The 21895-nt window shown below is 44.3% G+C and overlaps 1 protein-coding gene across 3 annotated transcripts in view; it reads left to right on the top strand.

Moving 5' to 3' along the window:
- The window catches only part of KCNH2 (potassium voltage-gated channel subfamily H member 2), a 400050-nt gene that overhangs the window by 69761 nt on the left and 308394 nt on the right, over positions 1-21895 (top strand). For all 3 annotated transcript variants that reach the window (XM_056518834.1, XM_056518835.1, XM_056518836.1), the window contains one exon: positions 13150-13380. In XM_056518834.1, the coding sequence (XP_056374809.1) occupies positions 13150-13380 (231 nt within the window). The remainder of the gene's footprint in view (positions 1-13149; positions 13381-21895) is intronic.

Raw genomic sequence — 21895 nt, 5'->3', positions numbered from 1 at the left:
TAACAAAGACGTGACTAAGTAGTATTTCTGAGATGGAGACGACCCCTATATTGGACCCCCGGACGATGTCCTCACCCTCAGGGTCTCTTTTCTCACCGGCAGGGCGTTTGGACGCAGTTTCGTTGTAGCTCTCGGCGCTGGATGGGGCCCCGGGTGGAGGTCAAGTGATGTTTGTGTTCAGTTAATTAACTTAATGGAGTAACAATACCAAACATGAGCGACCCCAGGGATCACTGAATAGGGGGCAATGATAACACGCAGGGGCGGAGCTAGTTATTAACCGTTTATGTTTATGTCTGCTGTATCTAAAATGATCTTGTGGGATTTTTGTTTGATTTACTGGTTTATCTAATCCCACCATGTGTGATACTGTCTGCAGAGCTGTGTTTCTAAGCCTTTCATGTGTGATACTGTCTGCAGAGCTGTGTTTCTAAGCCTTTCATGTGTGATACTGTCTGCAGAGCTGTGTTTCTAAGCCTTTCATGTGTGATACTGTCTGCAGAGCTGTGTTTCTAAGCCTTTCATGTGTGATACTGTCTGTAGAGCTGTGTTTCTAAGCCTTTCATGTGTGATACTGTCTGCAGAGCTGTGTTTCTAAGCCTTTCATGTGTGATACTGTCTGCAGAGCTGTGTTTCTAAGCCTTTCATGTGTGATACTGTCTGCAGAGCTGTGTTTCTTAGCCTTTCATGTGTGATACTGTCTGTAGAACTGTGTTTCTAAGCCTTTCATGTGTGATACTGTCTGTAGAGCTGTGTTTCTAAGCCTTTCATGTGTGATACTGTCTGCAGAGCTGTGTTTCTAAGCCTTTCATGTGTGATACTGTCTGCAGAGCTGTGTTTCTAAGCCTTTCATGTGTGATACTGTCTGCAGAGCTGTGTTTCTAAGCCTTTCCAGTGTGATACTGTCTGCAGAGCTGTGTTTCTAAGCCTTTCCAGTGTGATACTGTCTGCAGAGCTGTGTTTCTAAGCCTTTCATGTGTGATACTGTCTGTAGAGCTGTGTTTCTAAGCCTTTCATGTGTGATACTGTCTGCAGAGCTGTGTTTCTAAGCCTTTCATGTGTGATACTGTCTGCAGAGCTGTGTTTCTAAGCCTTTTATGTGTGATACTGTCTGCAGAGCTGTGTTTCTAAGCCTTTCATGTGTGATTCTGTCTGCAGAGCTGTGTTTCTAAGCCTTTCATGTGTGATACTGTCTGCAGAGCTGTGTTTCTAAGCCTTTCATGTGTGATACTGTCTGCAGAGCTGTGTTTCTAAGCCTTTCATGTGTGATACTGTCTGCAGAGCTGTGTTTCTAAGCCTTTCATGTGTGATACTGTCTGCAGAGCTGTGTTTCTAAGCCTTTCATGTGTGATACTGTCTGCAGAGCTGTGTTTCTAAGCCTTTCATGTGTGATACTGTCTGCAGAGCTGTGTTTCTAAGCCTTTCATGTGTGATACTGTCTGTAGAGCTGTGTTTCTAAGCCTTTCATGTGTGATACTGTCTGCAGAGCTGTGTTTCTAAGCCTTTCATGTGTGATACTGTCTGCAGAGCTGTGTTTCTAAGCCTTTCATGTGTGATACTGTCTGTAGAGCTGTGTTTCTAAGCCTTTCATGTGTGATACTGTCTGCAGAGCTGTGTTTCTAAGCCTTTCATGTGTGATACTGTCTGCAGAGCTGTGTTTCTAAGCCTTTCCAGTGTGATACTGTCTGCAGTTTGCTAAGCCTTTCCATGTGCTGATACTGTCTGCAGAGCCTGTGTTTCTAAGCCTTTCATGTGTGATACTGTCTGTAGAGCTGTGTTTCTAAGCCTTTCCATGTGTGATACTGTCTGCAGAGCTGTGTTTGCTAAGCCTTTCATGTGTGATACTGTCTGCAGAGCTGTGTTTCTAAGCCTTTCATGTGTGATACTGTCTGCAGAGCTGTGTTTCTAAGCCTTTCATAGTGTGATACTGTCTGCAGAGCTGTGTTTCTAAGCCTTTCATGTGTGATACTGTCTGTAGAGCTGTGTTTCTAAGCCTTTTATGTGTGATACTGTCTGCAGAGCTGTGTTTCTAAGCCTTTCATGTGTGATTCTGTCTGCAGAGCTGTGTTTCTAAGCCTTTCATGTGTGATACTGTCTGCAGAGCTGTGTTTCTAAGCCTTTCATGTGTGATACTGTCTGCAGAGCTGTGTTTCTAAGCCTTTCATGTGTGATACTGTCTGCAGAGCTGTGTTTCTAAGCCTTTTATGTGTGATACTGTCTGCAGAGCTGTGTTTCTAAGCCTTTCATGTGTGATACTGTCTGCAGAGCTGTGTTTCTAAGCCTTTCATGTGTGATACTGTCTGCAGAGCTGTGTTTCTAAGCCTTTCATGTGTGATACTGTCTGCAGAGCTGTGTTTCTAAGCCTTTCATGTGTGATACTGTCTGTAGAGCTGTGTTTCTAAGCCTTTCATGTGTGATACTGTCTGCAGAGCTGTGTTTCTAAGCCTTTCCAGTGTGATACTGTCTGCTGAGCTGTGTTTCTAAGCCTTTCATGTGTGATACTGTCTGCAGAGCTGTGTTTCTAAGTCTTTCCAGTGTGATACTGTCTGCAGAGCTGTGTTTCTAAGCCTTTCATGTGTGATACTGTCTGCAGAGCTGTGTTTCTAAGCCTTTCATGTGTGATACTGTCTGCAGAGCTGTGTTTCTAAGCCTTTCATGTGTGATACTGTCTGCAGAGCTGTGTTTCTAAGCCTTTCATGTGTGATACTGTCTGCAGAGCTGTGTTTCTAAGCCTTTCATGTGTGATACTGTCTGCAGAGCTGTGTTTCTAAGCCTTTCATGTGTGATACTGTCTGTAGAGCTGTGTTTCTAAGCCTTTCATGTGTGATACTGTCTGCAGAGCTGTGTTTCTAAGCCTTTCATGTGTGATACTGTCTGTAGAGCTGTGTTTCTAAGCCTTTCATGTGTGATACTGTCTGCAGAGCTGTGTTTCTAAGCCTTTCATGTGTGATACTGTCTGTAGAGCTGTGTTTCTAAGCCTTTCATGTGTGATACTGTCTGCAGAGCTGTGTTTCTAAGCCTTTCATGTGTGATACTGTCTGCAGAGCTGTGTTTCTAAGCCTTTCATGTGTGATACTGTCTGTAGAGCTGTGTTTCTAAGCCTTTCATGTGTGATACTGTCTGCAGAGCTGTGTTTCTAAGCCTTTTATGTGTGATACTGTCTGCAGAGCTGTGTTTCTAAGCCTTTCATGTGTGATACTGTCTGCAGAGCTGTGTTTCTAAGCCTTTCATGTGTGATACTGTCTGCAGAGCTGTGTTTCTAAGCCTTTCATGTGTGATACTGTCTGCAGAGCTGTGTTTCTAAGCCTTTCATGTGTGATACTGTCTGCAGAGCTGTGTTTCTAAGTCTTTCATGTGTGATACTGTCTGCAGAGCTGTGTTTCTAAGCCTTTCATGTGTGATACTGTCTGCTGAGCTGTGTTTCTAAGCCTTTCATGTGTGATACTGTCTGCAGAGCTGTGTTTCTAAGCCTTTCATGTGTGATACTGTCTGTAGAGCTGTGTTTCTAAGCCTTTCATGTGTGATACTGTCTGTAGAGCTGTGTTTCTAAGCCTTTCATGTGTGATACTGTCTGCAGAGCTGTGTTTCTAAGCCTTTCATGTGTGATACTGTCTGCAGAGCTGTGTTTCTAAGCCTTTCATGTGTGATACTGTCTGTAGAGCTGTGTTTCTAAGCCTTTCATGTGTGATACTGTCTGCAGAGCTGTGTTTCTAAGCCTTTCATGTGTGATACTGTCTGCAGAGCTGTGTTTCTAAGCCTTTCATGTGTGATACTGTCTGTAGAGCTGTGTTTCTAAGCCTTTCCAGTGTGATACTGTCTGCAGAGCTGTGTTTCTAAGCCTTTCATGTGTGATACTGTCTGCAGAGCTGTGTTTCTAAGCCTTTCATGTGTGATACTGTCTGTAGAGCTGTGTTTCTAAGCCTTTCATGTGTGATACTGTCTGTAGAGCTGTGTTTCTAAGCCTTTCATGTGTGATACTGTCTGCAGAGCTGTGTTTCTAAGCCTTTCATGTGTGATACTGTCTGCAGAGCTGTGTTTCTAAGCCTTTCATGTGTGATACTGTCTGTAGAGCTGTGTTTCTAAGCCTTTCATGTGTGATACTGTCTGCAGAGCTGTGTTTCTAAGCCTTTCATGTGTGATACTGTCTGCAGAGCTGTGTTTCTAAGCCTTTCATGTGTGATACTGTCTGCAGAGCTGTGTTTCTAAGCCTTTCATGTGTGATACTGTCTGTAGAGCTGTGTTTCTAAGCCTTTCATGTGTGATACTGTCTGCAGAGCTGTGTTTCTAAGCCTTTCATGTGTGATACTGTCTGTAGAGCTGTGTTTCTAAGCCTTTCATGTGTGATACTGTCTGCAGAACTGTGTTTCTAAGCCTTTCATGTGTGATACTGTCTGTAGAGCTGTGTTTCTAAGCCTTTCATGTGTGATACTGTCTGCAGAGCTGTGTTTCTAAGCCTTTCATGTGTGATACTGTCTGCAGAGCTGTGTTTCTAAGCCTTTCATGTGTGATACTGTCTGTAGAGCTGTGTTTCTAAGCCTTTCCAGTGTGATACTGTCTGCAGAGCTGTGTTTCTAAGCCTTTCATGTGTGATACTGTCTGCAGAGCTGTGTTTCTAAGCCTTTCATGTGTGATACTGTATGCAGAGCTGTGTTTCTAAGCCTTTCATGTGTGATACTGTCTGCAGAGCTGTGTTTCTAAGCCTTTCATGTGTGATACTGTCTGTAGAGCTGTGTTTCTAAGCCTTTCATGTGTGATACTGTCTGCAGAGCTGTGTTTCTAAGCCTTTCATGTGTGATACTGTCTGCAGAGCTGTGTTTCTAAGCCTTTCATGTGTGATACTGTCTGCAGAGCTGTGTTTCTAAGCCTTTCATGTGTGATACTGTCTGCAGAGCTGTGTTTCTAAGCCTTTCATGTGTGATACTGTCTGCAGAGCTGTGTTTCTAAGCCTTTTATGTGTGATACTGTCTGTAGAGCTGTGTTTCTAAGCCTTTCATGTGTGATACTGTCTGCAGAGCTGTGTTTCTAAGCCTTTCCAGTGTGATACATAGCAGCCTCAGAGTATGTGCAGTGTGCCATGTGATGGTGGACAGAACGTGCCGGCCGCCTGGGCAGAGCAGGATAATCCGGTGTACGGGATCACTGCGCTTAATCAGGTTCCAGTTTGATTGGTTTATCTCCTAATCCCTGACTTTCCCTTTTCCTGGCTGATTCCTTACTCTTAAGTGAGAGGGCTGTTCTTCTGTTCTGCCTCCCTGCTGTGCCCCTATTCTAACATCTGGCTAAGCCCCCTGTCTTGCAACCCGGCTGTGCCCCCTGTTCTGTCACCCGGCTGTAACCCCTGTTCTAACTCCCGGCTGTAACCCCTGTTCTGTCCCCTGGCTATACCCCCTGTTCTGCCGGCCGGCTGTGCCCCCTGTTCTGTTGCCCGGCTGTGCCCCCTCTTCTGCCACCTGACAGTGCCCCCTGTTCTGCCGCACTGCTGTGGCCCCTCTTCTGCCGCCCGACTGTTCTATTCATTACACCCCCCTGTCTTTTTATTACACCCCCTGTCTCTTCATTACACCCCCTGTCTTTTTATTACACCCCCTGTCTCTTCATTACACTCCCCTGTCTCTTAATTACACTCCCCTGTCTCTTCATTACACTCCCCTGTCTCTTCATTACACTCCCCTGTCTTTTCATTACACCCCCTGTCTCTTCATTACACTCCCCTGTCTCTTCATTACACCCCCTGTCTCTTCATTACACTTCCCTGTCTCTTCATTACACCCCGTCTCTTCATTACACTTCCCTGTCTCTTCATTATACTCCCCTGTCTCTTCATTACACCCCCTGTCTATTCATTACACTCCACTGTCTCTTCATTACACCCCCTGTCTCTTCATTAAACTCCCCTGTCTCTTCATTACACCCCCTGTCTCTTCATTACACTTCCCTGTCTCTTCATTACACTTCCCTGTCTCTTCATTACACCCCCTGTCTCTTCATTACACTTCCCTGTCACTTCATTACACTCCCCTGTCTCTTCATTACACTTCCCTGTCTCTTCATTACACCCACTGTCTGTTCATTACACTTCCCTGTCTCTTCATTACACCCCCTGTCTCTTCATTACACACCTCTGTCCCTTCATCAAATTCCTCGTCTCTTCATTCCTCTTCAGTCTCTTCATTACACCCCTCTCATCATTACACTCCCTGCATCTTCCTTACACTCCCCTCTCTCTTCATTACACCCTCTTGTCTCTTCATAACCGCCCCCCTGTCCCTTTATTATACACCTCCTGTCTCTTCATTACACTCCAGTCTCTTTATTACACTCCCATGTCTCTTCATTACACTTCCCTGTCTCTTCTTTACACTCCCTTTCTCTTCATTACACTCCTTGTCTATTCATTACACTGACTGTCTCTTCATTACACTCCTTGTCTCTTCATTACACTGACTGTCTCTTCATTACACTCCTTGTCTCTTCATTACACTGACTGTCTCTTCATTACACTTCCCTGTCTCTTCTTTACACTCCCTTTCTCTTCAATACATCCCTATATATTCATTACACTCCTTGTCTCTTCATTACACTCCTTGTCTCTTCATTACACTTCCCTGTCTCTTCATTACACTGACTGTCTCTTCATTACACTCCTTGTCTATTCATTACACTCCTTGTCTCTTCATTACACTCCTTGTCTCTTCATTACACCCTTTGTCTCTTCCTTACACTGACTGTCTCTTCATTACACTCCTTGTCTATTCATTACACACTCCTGTCCTTTTAATACCCCCCTCAGTGCCCTGATAAGTGTCACACCTCTTATTTGTTATTCTATTATAGATAGAAGCCTTTTTTCTGGTAGGTAACATTTTTGGGGCATCCGCCAAACCCAGAAATATTTACCTCCTGATAGCAAAAAGTTGATGTTAAGATTTTGAGAGGGTCCCTGTGAACCTGTAATAAAACAATATGTCCACCACAGATGTGTAACATCTAGTGTGCCCCTGTAAATGTTCGCCTTGTTGGCGTCCTCCTCGCGGGTGCGTATATTTGGGTACAATGTTTATAGATTTCCCCCGTTCTGAGCTCTGGCGGTATAATTGGTTCCCGGTTGCTGGAGAAGCGTGATATAATATTGTATAATTTATGAGCGCAGTATAAATAAGGAGACGATTGTCCGTATAATCCGCCGCCGCCGCTGCTTCTTCTTTGTACTGGTGACCAATCTGCAGTCATAAAAACAAGCTACAAAGATCTGTCGCTTTCCTATTTCCGGGATTCTAAAGGAGTGCAATGCATCGCTTGCGCGATGCATTGCACTCCTTTAGAATCCCGGAAATAGGAAAGCGACAGATTTAATTTTATTTCATTTTTATGTTTTTTTAGCTGTTTATAATCATATGAGATACAATCGCCGAAGAAAGGTTCATATGTCTGTAAAAGGGCATATTACTCTGCGCCACATGTATTATTGATTGGCGTACACGTATGACAGCCGTCAGGAGGTGTGAGTATATCTGCTTTTTCTCGATTTGCGATAAATAATATCATCGTGTAGTTTGTGCCATTTCGAGAAAGTTAGTACTGTTTAGCTATTGCTGTGTTCTCCAATACGTGGCTCTAAACTACAACTCCCAGCATGCCCAGACAGCCAGTGTAAAAGTCTGTCCTAGGTGATAATACATTTACTGAGTTACAATGTGGCCTTTTAGGTGTTACCCATAGCAACAGAACTCTGTTAAAGGGGTACTCCGGCGGAAAACTTTTTTTTTTAAATCAACTGGTGCCAGAAAGTTAAAGGACACCTGCAGCGCAATATACACTTATCCCCTATCTACAAGATAGGGGATAAGTGTTTGATCGCGGGGGGTCCGACCGCCTAACGGGGCGCCGCCATTAACGCTCATAGTGAGCGCTAAGGTGCGTAGCGTCGACCTAGAGGTCAACGGTGATGCCCCGTCTCCTCCCCGTCCCCATACAGTTCTATGGGGGATGCTCCTCCCTGTCCCCATACAGTTCTATAGAGATGTATGGAGGAGGCGTGCCGGCCGCAACGTCATGCTGCGGCTGGCACGCCTCCTGCACGGGACAGCCGCGGCCCCGTACAGGAGATCACAGGGGGTCCTGGTGGTCGGACCCCCGCGATCAAACACTTATCCCCTATCCTGTGGATAGGGCATAAGTGTTAATCCCGCTGCAGATGTCCTTTAAACAGATTTGGAAATGACTTGTATTAAAAAAATCTTTACCCTTCCAGTACTTTTTAGCAGCTGTATGCTACAGAGGAAATTCTTTTCTTTTTGAATTTATTTTCTGTCTTGCCCACAGTGCTCTCTGCTGACACCTCTGTCCGTGTCAGGAACTGTCCAGAGTAGCATAGGTTTGCTATGGGGATTTTCTCTTGCTCTGGACAGTTCCTGATATGGGCATCAGGTGTCAGCAGAGAGCACTGTGGACAAGACAAAAAAGAAATTAAAAAGAAAAGAATTTCCTCTGTAGCATACAGCTGCTAAAAAGTACTGGAAGGATAAAGATTTTTTAATTGAAGTCATTTACAAATCTGTTTAACTTTCTGACACCAGTTGATTAAAAACAAAATAATGTTTTCCACCGGAGTACCCCTTTAACATTTAACCAATAACTGGTTGCTAGGGGCTTATCTATAAAATGCCTAGTACAGCATAACACTGAGGCTGTGACCCATAGCAACCAATCACTTCGCCATTCTCATAGTTGCTAGGGACCACAAGTATAGAAGCCTAGTGCTGTGAACATCTACAGCCGTCACCCATAGCAACTAATCAGATCTCTGTTTTCATTTTAATAACTAAGGCTGTCACCAATAGCAACCAATCAGATCACTGCTTTCATTTTAATAACTAAGGCTGTCACCAATAGCAACCAATCAGATCACTGCTTTCATTTTAATAACTAAGGCTGTCACCAATAGCAACCAATCAGATCACTGCTTTCATTTTAATAATAGCTAAGGCTGTCACCAATAGCAACCAATCAGATCACTGCTTTCATTTTAATAATAGCTAAGGCTGTCACCAATAGCAACCAATCAGATCACTGCTTTCATTTTAATAATAACTAAGGCTGTCACCAATAGCAACTAATCAGATCACTACTTTCATGTTAATAATAACTAAGGCTGTCACCAATAGCAACCAATCAGATCACTGCTTTCATCTTAATAATAACTAAGGCTGTCACCAATAGCAACCAATCAGATTGCTGCTTTCATTTTACACTGGTTGCTAGGAGTCTCGTGTTCAAGCCTAGTTCCTTGAAGATCTGCGGCTGTCACCCATAGCAACCAGTTATTTGGTTGCTAGGGACCACATGTTTATAAGCCTAGTGCGGTCAGGAGGCGTTGCCCATAGCGACTAATCAGAGCACTGCTTTCATTTTTGCAGAGCAGATCTGATTGGCCAATGTTTACATTTTTCCCCCATAGCAACTATTCAGATTGACCACTGCAGGTTGGGAAAAAAACAGGTAAATTGTGTCGCATTCAGACCACGATAAATGTTTTTTTGTTTTTTTTTTACACCAAAATAAAATCCACGACAGTTTTGAGTGAAGTTCCAAATCCATAACAAAAAAAAAACATGTCATTTTTTGGGAAATCCACAACGGATTTTTTGTTTCCACTTTGGTTTGTATCCCTTAGAGCGACTGTCACTATATTTTTAATTGCAAGTTAGAAAATGTCTGACAAGATCTGGTTGCTATTTCTTTTCTTATTTAGGGGATAAATGTCTGATCGCGGGGGTCCGACCGCTGGGACCCCCCGCGATCTCCTGTATGGGGCCCTGCCTCGGCCCTGGCTCTGCTCTGCTAGAGCGAGTTTCATACCCAGCACATCGCTGGTCGAAACCCGCCCACTCCATTCATCTCTATGGGAGAGGCGGAGACACCGCTTTCGCGGTGTCTCCGCCTCTCCCATAGAGATGAATGGAGGGTGCATGTTTCCACCAGCTATCGTGCTGGGTGCGAAATGTCACTTCCTTAAGCAGAGACAGAGCCCCATACGGGAGATCGCGGGGTGTCCCTGCGGTCAGACCCCCCGTGATCAGACATTTATCCCCTATCCTGCGGATTGGGGATACATTTTTTGGCGCTGGACGTCTTCTTTCAGATCTGCTTGCAGTGGAAAATCTACAAGCAGAATTTTTCGCTGCAGGTTTTTATGTACATGTCAACTCACCCTAGGCTACATTCACACTATGGAATCTCTGCCCGGAGATAAGAATCAGTCGGCACTCGGGTATGTGCCCTCTTCATAGGCGGCAAAGCGTTTCCGAGCGGATACTACTAAAAGAATAAGCATGATCATTCATTTGGCGAGTCCAGAATTTGAATTATTCTGCCGTGGAAATGTGTGCCCAGTGCAGCAGAATCCCACTGAAAACAATGGGCGGCTGCTGCCCCGGAATTTCCTAGCAAAGAGATTCTGTGACCTCAATATACAGTCGTAGCTGTAAATGTTGGCACCCCTGAAATTTTTCAAGAAAATGAAGCATTTATCACAGAAAATGATTGCAGTAACACATGTTTTGCTATACACATGTTTATTCCCTTTGTGTGTACTGGAACTAAACCAAAAAAGGGAGGAAAAAAAGCAAATTGGACATAATGTCACCAAACTCCAAAAATGGGCTGGACAAAATTATTGGCACCCTTTCAAAATTGTGGAAAAATAAGATTGTTTCAAGCATGTGATGCTCCTTTATACTCACCTTGGGCAAGTGTGTGGGCAATATAAAAATCACACCTGAAAGCAGATAAAAAGGAGAGAAGTTCACTTAGTCTTTGCATTGTGTGCCTGTGTGTGCGCCACACTAAGCCTGGACAACAGAAAGAGGAGAAGAGAACTGTCAGAGGACTTGGGAACCAAAATTGTGGGAAAATATCAACAATCTCAAGGTTTCAAGTCCATCTCCAGAGATCTAGATTTGCCTTTGTCCACAGTGCATGACATTATCAAGAAGTTTACAACCCATGGCCCTGTAGATAATCTCCCTGGGTGTGGACGGAAGAGAAAAATGTATGAAAGGTGTCAACGCAGGATAGTCCGGATGGTGGATAAGCAGCCCCAAACAAGTTCCAAAGATATTCAAGCAGGCTCAGGAAGCATGAGTGTCAGTGCGAACTATCCGTCAACATTTAAATGAAATGAAACACTATGGAGGAGACCCAGGAGGACCCCACTATGGAGGAGACCCAGGAGGACCCCACTGTGGAGGAGACCCAGGAGGACCCCACTATGGAGGAGACCCAGGAGGACCCCACTGTGGAGGAGACCCAGGAGGACACCACTATGGAGGGCACCCAGGAGGACACCACTATGGAGGAGACCCAGGAGGACCCCACTATGGAGGAGACCCAGGAGGACCCCACTATGGAGGAGACCCAGGAGAACCCCACTATGGAGGAGACCCAGGAGGACCCCACTATGGAGGAGACCCAGGAGGACCCCACTATGGAGGAGACCCAGGAGGACCACACTATGGAGGAGACCCAGGAGGACCCCACTATGGAGGAGACCCAGGAGGACCCCACTATGGAGGAGACCCAGGAGGACCCCACTGCTGACACAGAGACATAAAAAAGCAAGACTACATTTTGCCAAAATGAACCTGAGTAACCAAAATCCTTCTGGGAAAACATCTTGTGGACAGATGAGACCAAGATAAAGCTTTTTGGTAAAGCCCATCATTCTACTGTTTACCGAAAACAGAATGAGGCCTACAAAGAAAAGAACACAGAACCTACAGTGAAATATGGGGGAGGTCAGTGATGTTTTGGGTTGTTTTGCTGCCTCTGGCACTGGGGGCCTTGAATGTGTACAAGACATCATGAAATCTGAGGATTACCAATGGATTTTGGGTCACACTGTACAGCCCAGTGTCAGAAAGCTGGGTTTGTGTCCGAGATCTTGGATCTTCCAGCAGGACAATGACCCCAAACATACGTCAAAAAGCCCCCAGAAATTGATGGCAACAAAACGCTGGAGAGTTCTGAAATGTCAGCAATGAGTCCAGATCTAAATCCCATTGATCACCTGTGGAGAGATCTTAAAATTACTGTTGGGAAAAGGCGCCGTCCAATAAGAGACCTGGAGCAGTTTGTAAAGGAAGAGTGGTCCAACATTCCGGCTGAGAGGTGTAAGAAGCTTATTGATGGTTATAGGAAGAGTGGTCCAACATTCCGGCTGAGAGGTGTAAGAAGCTTATTGATGGTTATAGGAAGAGTGGTCCAACATTCCGGCTGAGAGGTGTAAGAAGCTTATTGATGGTTATAGGAAGACACTGATTTCAGTTATTTTTTCCAAAGGGTGTGCAACCAAATATTAAGTTAAGGGTGTCAATAATTTTGTCCAGCCCATTTTTGGAGTTTGGTGACATTATGTCCAATTAGCTTTTTTCCCTCCTTTTTTGGTTTAGTTCCAATAGACACAAAAGGGAATAAACATGTGTATAGCAAAACATGTGTTACTGCAATCCTTTTCTGTGAGAAATACTTCATTTTCTTAAAAAATTTCAGGGGTGCCAACATTTACGGCCATGACTGTAGAATACGGAGAGAAAATAGCATTAGGTCCCAGTAGATTTTTATTGACCTTTAGCCCTATAGGGAAAATGTCCTCAATATTTTACCTAGTGATTAATAGCCTATTCTGCCACACTTGGTATGTGCGCCAAAGCAAGAGATGGGTAAAAGCTGAAGTGCTTGGAAATACGCTTATAGTTTTAGAGCTTCAGAGCTTAAAGGAGTAAAAAGGTATCCCCTATCTGCAGGCTATCTTCAGCGCTCCCATTGAGGTATATGGAGGGACGTGGCTGCCCTCACTTTGGGCGGAGGTCATGACCTGCTGCTCCAGGGAAGAACCAGGGCTCCATATGGTAGATTGCGGGGGTGGCCCAGCACTCGCCCCCCCCCCCCACGATCTAAAACGTATCCCCTATCCTGCAGATAAGGGGTACGTTTTTATCCATGAGATATCTCCTTTAAAGGAAAACTGTTACCCGTTCACCCACACTAAACCCATTGATATGACACATTGGCCGATCCAGGTGGTGGTGGTGGTGGTGGGGGGGGGAGGGGTCCTGTCACACTAACGCGCTCTCTTGTCTTCTCTCGCAGGTCGAAAGTTCATCATCGCCAACGCTCGCGTGGAAAACTGCGCCGTCATTTACTGCAACGATGGATTCTGCACCATGTGTGGCTACACCAGGGCGGAGGTCATGCAGAGACCCTGCACCTGCGACTTCCTGTACGGCCCGCGTACCACCTCCAGCGCGGTCTCACAGATCGCTCAGGCCCTGGTGGGATCCGAGGAACGTAAGGTGGAAATCTCCTTCTATCGTAAAGACGGTAAGTTACCGCTCATCCATTCCTTGGCTTACTTCCTTTCTTAAAGGGCCGGTACGCCTGATCATTGTTGCAAAAATGTTTGCTTTTTAAATACGGATATTTGATTTTGATTGGTTGTAACAGATTGACTATTTCTAATTGTTCGCTGGTTGTCACGCTCCTTGAGCTGGGTCAGTATGGAGGTAGTTGCTTTTAAAGGGATACTGCAGCCAAAATTTATAACTTATATCCTATCCACAGGATATGTAGCTGATTGCGGTGGGTCTGACCCCTGGGACCTCCCTTGTGATTTCCCGAACAGGACCCTATCACCCTTAGTGTGTGTGTGTTGTCTACTACAAGATGGCACATGCTCCATTAAAGGGGCACTCCGGTGGAAATTTTTTTTTTTTTTTTTATCAACTGGTTCCAGAAAGTTAAACAGATTTGTAAATTACTTCTATTAAAAAAAATCTTAATCCTTCCAGTACTTATTAGCTGCTGAATACTATAGAGGAAATTCTTTTCTTTTTGGAACACAGAGCTCTCTTCTGACATCACGAGCACAGTGCTCTCTGCTGACATCTCTGTTCATTTTAGGAACTGTCCACAGCAGCATATGTTTGCTATGGGGATTTTCTTCTACTCTGGACAGTTCTTAAAATGGACAGAGATGTCAGCAGAGAGCACTGTGGTCATGATGTTAGCAGAGAGCACTGTGTTCCAAAAAGAAAAGAATTTCCTCTGTATTATTCAGCAGCTAATAAGTACTTTAAGGATAAGGATTTTTTTTAATAGAAGTAATTTATAAATCTGTTTAACTTTCTGGCACCAGTTGATTTAAAAAAAAAAAAAAAAAGTTTCCACCGGAGTGCCCCTTTAATTTCTATGGGAGTGCCGATGATGCCCGAGTGCTGTACCTGGGTCTCTTCGGAGCTCTAATAGAAATGAATGGAGCACATGCCGTCTACCACATGCACTCCTCACTCAGCGCCAGGTCCCGTTCCGGAGATCGTGGAGGGTCCCAGCGGTTGGAACCCAAGCGATCCGGTATTTAGTCCCTATCCTGGGGATAGAGAATTAGTTATTTTTGGCTGCAGTACCCCTTTAAGAGGATGGTGGCAGAAGTCCCCCAGGCCATTCTCTGTGTACAGATATGTCTCCTAGCTGGTGCTAGTTGGGGTGCCCTTGATTACAGTGTGCAAATAATGTGCAATCCACGTATATACCAGTGATACAGGCAGGATTTGCTCAGGCTGAAGGAAAAATTCTCACTAGTTTCTAGCCTTTTCTAGCCTTTTAGGTAGTTAGATTTTTCTTTGGTTTAGGAACATGCCTGATTGGCTCACAGTTTTTTTTTTCTTGCTCGTCTTTGTCCTTTCGATGCTGCAGTACTGCAGTTCCCAGCTGCGGGGTGCAGGTCTCAGACATATCTGTGATGTTACAGCTCCATGACTTAGGTCAGTGAATTGTTTTCTTTGGCTTAGTGAGTTAGAAAGAATATATTGCTTTTTAAATTACTTTTCCAGTGTGTTCATCCTCTGCTTACTCTGACAATTATTGTTTATATTGGTTCTATATATATATGAAACATTAAACCTAAAGGCAGTGTTTCCCAAGCAAGGTTCCTCCAGCTGTTGCAAAACTACAACTCCCGTTGGCTGTCCAGGCATGCTGGGATTTGTAGTTTGCCAACAGCTGTGGAATCCCTGGTTGGGAAACACTAAGGACAAAGCCAAGTCTAACTTTTGCATTTTCGTTTCACCTCCTCGTCTTTTAAGAGATATCCAGACCCATATGAAGACTTGTTTTTGTGTGCAACCAATTGTAGTTTGTAATAACACCTTCTACAATGTAGGGTGCAACAAAACAATTATTATTTGTGGGGGGAAAAAAAAAAAAGAATCAGTGCACTTTACGGTAAACTGACCTGTTCTCTTTATTCTGTGGGTCAAAACGATCAAACGCAACCCAGCCGAAGACTGTCCAGGCATACTGGGTGTTGTGTGGAGGCACACAGTTTGGAAAACACTGCTCTAGGGGTTAAATAAAGACATAATATATAAAGACATATCCGTGATGTGAGGGGGGGGGGGGCACAGCGCATGAGCCATTTTTGTTTTTCCCGAGTGGGATTTTTTGAATTGAATAACTTGAATTGATGATTGTGCTGAGATGTGCTTTTTTTAAGTGCCAGGAACAAGAGCGAATCTAGTGGCAGCAACCCCTTATATACTAAGGGGGAGGGACAAAGCTCCGACAGAACCTGTCAGTCCTGACCTCTGGAACTCTGGGTATATCACATGACCCAAAGGTCCTTGAACCATAGCATAACATAAATTAAAGGCATGTAACCTCTAAGGTCCTATACAGAGGTATTCCTGTATGAATTAAATATATAAATATATACATTAAATATAACATTAAGAGGCGACTAGGGGTTAACCCTCCAAGAGAGCCCATTATCATGGAGGGACTCTGGCTGAGGGGACTCCAGACAAAAGGGACAGGACGTGTCCTGCACCGGGACACCACACAAATAATCATAAATATCTCCATCCTCCCTAGTAATCCTGTGTGGATAATGATTTGGATCCACACGCATCTCCATGACAACACAGCACCAGGTAGCGACCAGAAAGCGGGCCACGTGTCACGGAGGGCACTGCTGTACGTGCAGGCCCCTCGTAGACTCGCTCTTGTTCTGTCTGCAGAGCTTCCCCACATTTGGCAGAATCGTCTTCAAGGTGATATGAAAAACAGTTTTCTATTTATAATAGCGTTCCATTTCTGCTGGGAAACGTGATGCGGAGGATTTACGGCTTCTCACTAAGAGCGCTCCGGGGCCTGGACGGATGCCGGGCACCAAGTAAATCTTGGGATTCTGTTTACACTGGAATCTAGGACATCTCTGCAGCCGTAGTGTTCGTACGGGGATAAACATACAACCATCAGCCATTACATTAAAGGGGTATTCCAGGAAAAAACTTTTTCTTCTTATATCAACTGGTTCCAGAAAGTTAAACTGATTTGTAAATTACTTCTATAAAAAAATCTTAATCCTTTCATTAATTATCAGCTGCTGAAGTTGAGTTGTTCTTTTCTGTCTGGCAACAGTGCTCTCTGCTGACATCTCTGCTTGTCTCAGGAACTGCACAGAGTAGAAGAGGTTCGCTATGGGGATTTGCTTCTAAACTGGGCGGTTCCCGAGACACGTGTCATCAGAGAGCACTTAGACAGAAAAGAAACACTCAACTTCAGCAGCTCATAAATACTGAAAGGATTAATATTTTTTTTATTTACAAATCTGTTTAACTTTCTGGAGCCAGTTGATATATAAAAAAAAGTTTTTTTTTCCTGGATAACCCCTTTAAAGGGGTTATCCAGGTTGAGAATAGCTGCACCACCCCTGTCCTCAGGTTGTGCATGGTATTGCAGCTCAGTTCCATTGAAGTGAAGGGAGCTAAGCTGTAATACCACATGCAACCTGAGGACAGGAATGGCGCTGTTTTTGGAAAAAAAAATAGATATTTTTCTATTCCTGGATATCTCCTTTAGCTGGGGTAGTGGTTAAAATGAAAAATAAATTAAACTTACCCATCTTGATCCCCCCGCTGGTCTCCACTTGTTTCTACTTCTAAGCCGTCCTGTCCGTTCAGCCAATCACTGTCCGCAGCAGCAGAATCCCATCTCAGTCAGTGATTGGCTGACGGATGATGGATCGGATAAGATCTGGGGAATCTGGAGTCAACCCCTTATTCTTTGTCATGTTTCTCATTCCGAAACAATGTCTGCAGTGTGTTCAGGGGCATTATGCTGAAAGAGGACACTGCCCTTAGGACAGTGTTTCCCAACCAGGGTGCCTCCAGCTGTGGCCAAACTACAACACCCAACATGCCCGGACAGCCTTTGGCTGTCCGGGCTTGTTGGGAGTTGTAGTTTGGCCACAGCTGGAGGCACCCTGGTTGGGAAACACTGCCTTAGGGGGTGCCGCTGCCATGACGAGGGGAACTTGGTCTGTACAATGATTAGTCAGGTGGTTAGTCAGGTGCCAGGACACAAGGTCTCCAGCAGAAAATTGCCCGCGCCATTTTGTCTTTTTCCCATAATGCATCTGTGGTGAGCCACGGGGGTGCGATGTGAGGTGCATGGGGCAGATCTTGTAGCCCAGGGGCAGATGATATTAACTCCTAAATGTTCGTGACGCCAGGGTGTGGTTTTCTTAAGTAACCACCCGAAGGTAGCACCGCTAGTCCTAGTTAGGCAGGGCTAATAAGAGTCCAAGGCCAGGTTAGGGTTAACGGTAGCTTTACTGAGGTAGACAGATAGTAACAGTCTTTACAGCTCGGCCAGGATCCCAGAGAGGTGACCAGTAACAGAAGGACCTTGCAGCTTGCTGGGACTTGCAGTGACTTTGACAGACTCTAGCACAGCCACGCTGACTATAATAGACCTGATTTGACTATAGATAGTGACTGCAGACAGAGATGACTTACTGACTTGTGGCTGTAATTTAGGCTTGAGGCCTCCAGATGTGCTGGGCACTGACCCTGAGATGTCTGGACTGGACTTGACCACAGGAACTAAGAGAGATTGTAGAACCTCCCCCTCTTATAAAGGGGGCTGAGCATGGAGCCCATAGGTCAAGCTGCAGGTCACCTGGTTAGCTGGTGCTCTCTGGGTAACAAAACATATCAATTGAACATGTGACCACATTATCATGTGACTAACTCAAACGTCCTCAAAGGTCCTTAATACATATAACACTATGGGGAGACGCTGCAGGAGAGCCCCTAGGGCACAGAGGGACTCAACCTGACAGGGCCTAAGTACTGTACGGGACTATATCCTGTACTGGGACATCACACATCCTGGTGCCATCTCTTCCCCAGGTAAGTGGCACACACTCACCCTGCCATCCACCTGAAGGAGAACGTCATCCATCAGATCAGGCGTCTTCTTCCATTGCTCCATTTCTGATATCCATTGTAGAGACTTTTTGGGGTGGACTGGGGTCACATGGGCTCTAACCGGTCTGCGGGCCCCATACACAGCTGTGATGTCCTGTGGGATCGGACTCCTTTCTATTATGGCCAGCAGGAAGTTTTTCAGCAGTTTGCTCTACAGCAGATCTTCTGTGATATCGGACCAGACGGGCCTTGACCCCTCACACATCAGTGGTCCTTGGGCCCCCAACAGCCGAGGGTGGTTCCACAAGAGCTGACACCTATACAAACGTTTTTAATATCCTCGATGGTCCGCTGTTTGATTTCAGATTTAAAGGGATCATCCAGTGAACGTAGATTAAAGATTGTACATTATTAATATTGTGTTCCTCACCAATACACTTTGTGACTGCTTGCCATTTTCAAGATCTCTGCTTGCTATTAGGGAATAGGAACATTCTTGCTTACAACCAGCAACAAAACACTGATGTTGGCCTAATACAGGTATATGTAGGTCAGATGATCCATTGTAACGTAGGATGCTGGGCTCCAAGGGGTATTCCGGCGAAATTTTTTTTATTTTCATATGAACTGGCTCCAAAAAGTTAAACAGATTTGTAAATTACTTCTATTAAGAAAATCTTAATCCTACCAGTACTTATCTGCTGCTGAAGTTGAGTTGTTCTTTTCTGTCTGACAACAGTGCTCTGTGTGCCTCTGTCTGTCTCAGGAACTGTCCAGAGCAGGATAGGTTTGCTATGAAGATTTTCTCCTGCTCTGGACCGTTTCTGAGACAGACAGACAGAGATGTCAGCAGAGAGCACTGTGGTCAGACAGAAAAGAACAACTCAACTTCAGCAGCAGATAAGTACTGGTAGGATTAGGATTTTTTAATAGAAGTAATTTACAAATCTGTTTAACTTTTTGGAGCCAGTTGAAATGAAAAAGGGGTTTTCACCGGAGTACCCCTTTAATGAAATAAAGGGGAGTATGAAAGCCCACAAGGGTGGGTGGGATATACAGGACACTTGGGAGGGCAGAGGATGCCCACCACTACACGCTCTGGATGGAGTAGGGCAGCGGGGGGTCAGCGTGAGCCTTAGCCGCGGAGGGTTAATTGGCCGGATTTGGCTCTTATTATAATCTGCAGCTTATAATAGTATATCTGGGATTTATCATAGGAGAGTAGGAGGTCACAGAGCATCACCGCTCAGGAGGAGGAGGAGGAGCGCAGCCCTGTGGGAGCAACACTGAACCGAGAGAGGGGGACAGGTGGGATCCACGGACCCTGCAGACTATCCCGCTTTCCAGGGCAGGAGGGGGCAGCACTGTATATTATTACAGTCCTCCATACACCTGTATATTATTACAGTCCTCCATACACCTGTATATTATTACAGTCCTGTCCTCCATACACCTGTATATTATTACTGTCCTCCATACACCTGTATATTATTACAGTCCTCCATACACCTGTATATTATTACGGTCCTGTCCTCCATACACCTGTATATTATTACTGTCCTGTCCTCCATACACCTGTATATTATTACTGTCCTCCATACACCTGTATATTATTACAGTCCTCCATACACCTGTATATTATTACGGTCCTGTCCTCCATACACCTGTATATTATTACAGTCCTCCATACACCTGTATATTATTACAGTCCTCCATACACCTGTATATTATTACAGTCCCGTCCTCCATACACCTGTATATTATTACTGTCCTGTCCTCCATACACCTGTATATTATTACAGTCCTCCATACACCTGTATATTATTACAGTCCTCCATACACCTGTATATTATTATGGTCCTGTCCTCCATACACCTGTATATTATTACGGTACTGTCCTCCATACGCCTGTATATTATTACAGTCCTGTCCTCCATACACCTGTATATTATTACTGTCCTGTCCTCCATACACCTGTATATTATTACAGTCCTATCCTCCATACACCTGTATATTATTACAGTCCTGTCCTCCATACGCCTGTATATTATTACAGTCCTGTCCTCCATACACCTGTATATTATTACTGTCCTGTCCTCCATACACCTGTATATTATTACTGTACTGTCCTCCATACACCTGTATATTATAACAGTCCTGTCCTCCATACACCTGTATATTATTACGGTCCTGTCCTCCATACACCTGTATATTATTATAGTCCTGTCCTCCATACACCTGTATATTATTATGGTACTGTCCTCCATACACCTGTATATTATTATAGTCCTGTCCTCCATACACCTGTATATTATTACAGTCCTGTCCTCCATACACCTGTATATTATTACGGTACTTTCCTCCATACACCTGTATATTATTACTGTCCTGTCCTCCATACACCTGTATATTATTACGGTACTTTCCTCCATACACCTGTATATTATTACAGTCCTGTCCTCCATACACCTGTATATTATTACAGTCCTGTCCTCCATACACCTGTATATTATTACAGTCCTGTCCTCCATACACCTGTATATCATTACGGTCCTGTCCTCCATACACCTGTATATTATTATGGTACTGTCCTCCATACACCTGTATATTATTACAGTCCTGTCCTCCATACACCTGTATATTATTACAGTCCTGTCCTCCATACACCTGTATATTATTACAGTCCTGTCCTCCATACACCTGTATATTATTATAGTCCTGTCCTCCATACACCTGTATATTATTACAGTCCTGTCCTCCATACACCTGTATATTATTACAGTCCTGTCCTCCATACACCTGTATATTATTATAGTCCTGTCCTCCATACACCTGTATATTATTACAGTCCTGTCCTCCATACACCTGTATATTATTACAGTCCTGTCCTCCATACACCTGTATATTATTATAGTCCTGTCCTCCATACACCTGTATATTATTATAGTCCTGTCCTCCATACACCTGTATATTATTATAGTCCTGTCCTCCATACACCTGTATATTATTACAGTCCTGTCCTCCATACACCTGTATATTATTATAGTCCTGTCCTCCATACACCTGTATATTATTACAGTCCTGTCCTCCATACACCTGTATATTATTACAGTCCCGTCCTCCATACACCTGTATATTATTACTGTCCTGTCCTCCATACACCTGTATATTATTACAGTCCTGTCCTCCATACACCTGTATATTATTATAGTCCTGTCCTCCATACACCTGTATATTATTACAGTCCTGTCCTCCATACACCTGTATATTATTACAGTCCTGTCCTCCATACACCTGTATATTATTACTGTCCTCCATACACCTGTATATTATTACTGTCCTCCATACACCTGTATATTATTACAGTCCTGTCCTCCATACACCTGTATATTATTATGGTCCTGTCCTGCATACACCTGTATATTATTACGGTCCTGTCCTCCATACGCCTGTATATTATTACGGTCCTCTCCTCCATACACCTGTATATTATTACAGTCCTCCATACACCTGTATATTATTACAGTCCTGTCCTCCACCTGTATATTATTACTGTCCTGTCCTCCATACACCTCTATATTATTACAGTCCTGTCCTCCACCTGTATATTATTACAGTCCTGTCCC

The sequence above is a fragment of the Hyla sarda genome, chromosome 5, assembly GCF_029499605.1.
Source record: "Hyla sarda isolate aHylSar1 chromosome 5, aHylSar1.hap1, whole genome shotgun sequence".
Lineage (NCBI taxonomy): Eukaryota > Metazoa > Chordata > Amphibia > Anura > Hylidae > Hyla > Hyla sarda.
Note: the sequence above shows the minus strand (reverse complement) of the source record. Positions and strands in the feature narration are given on the sequence as shown.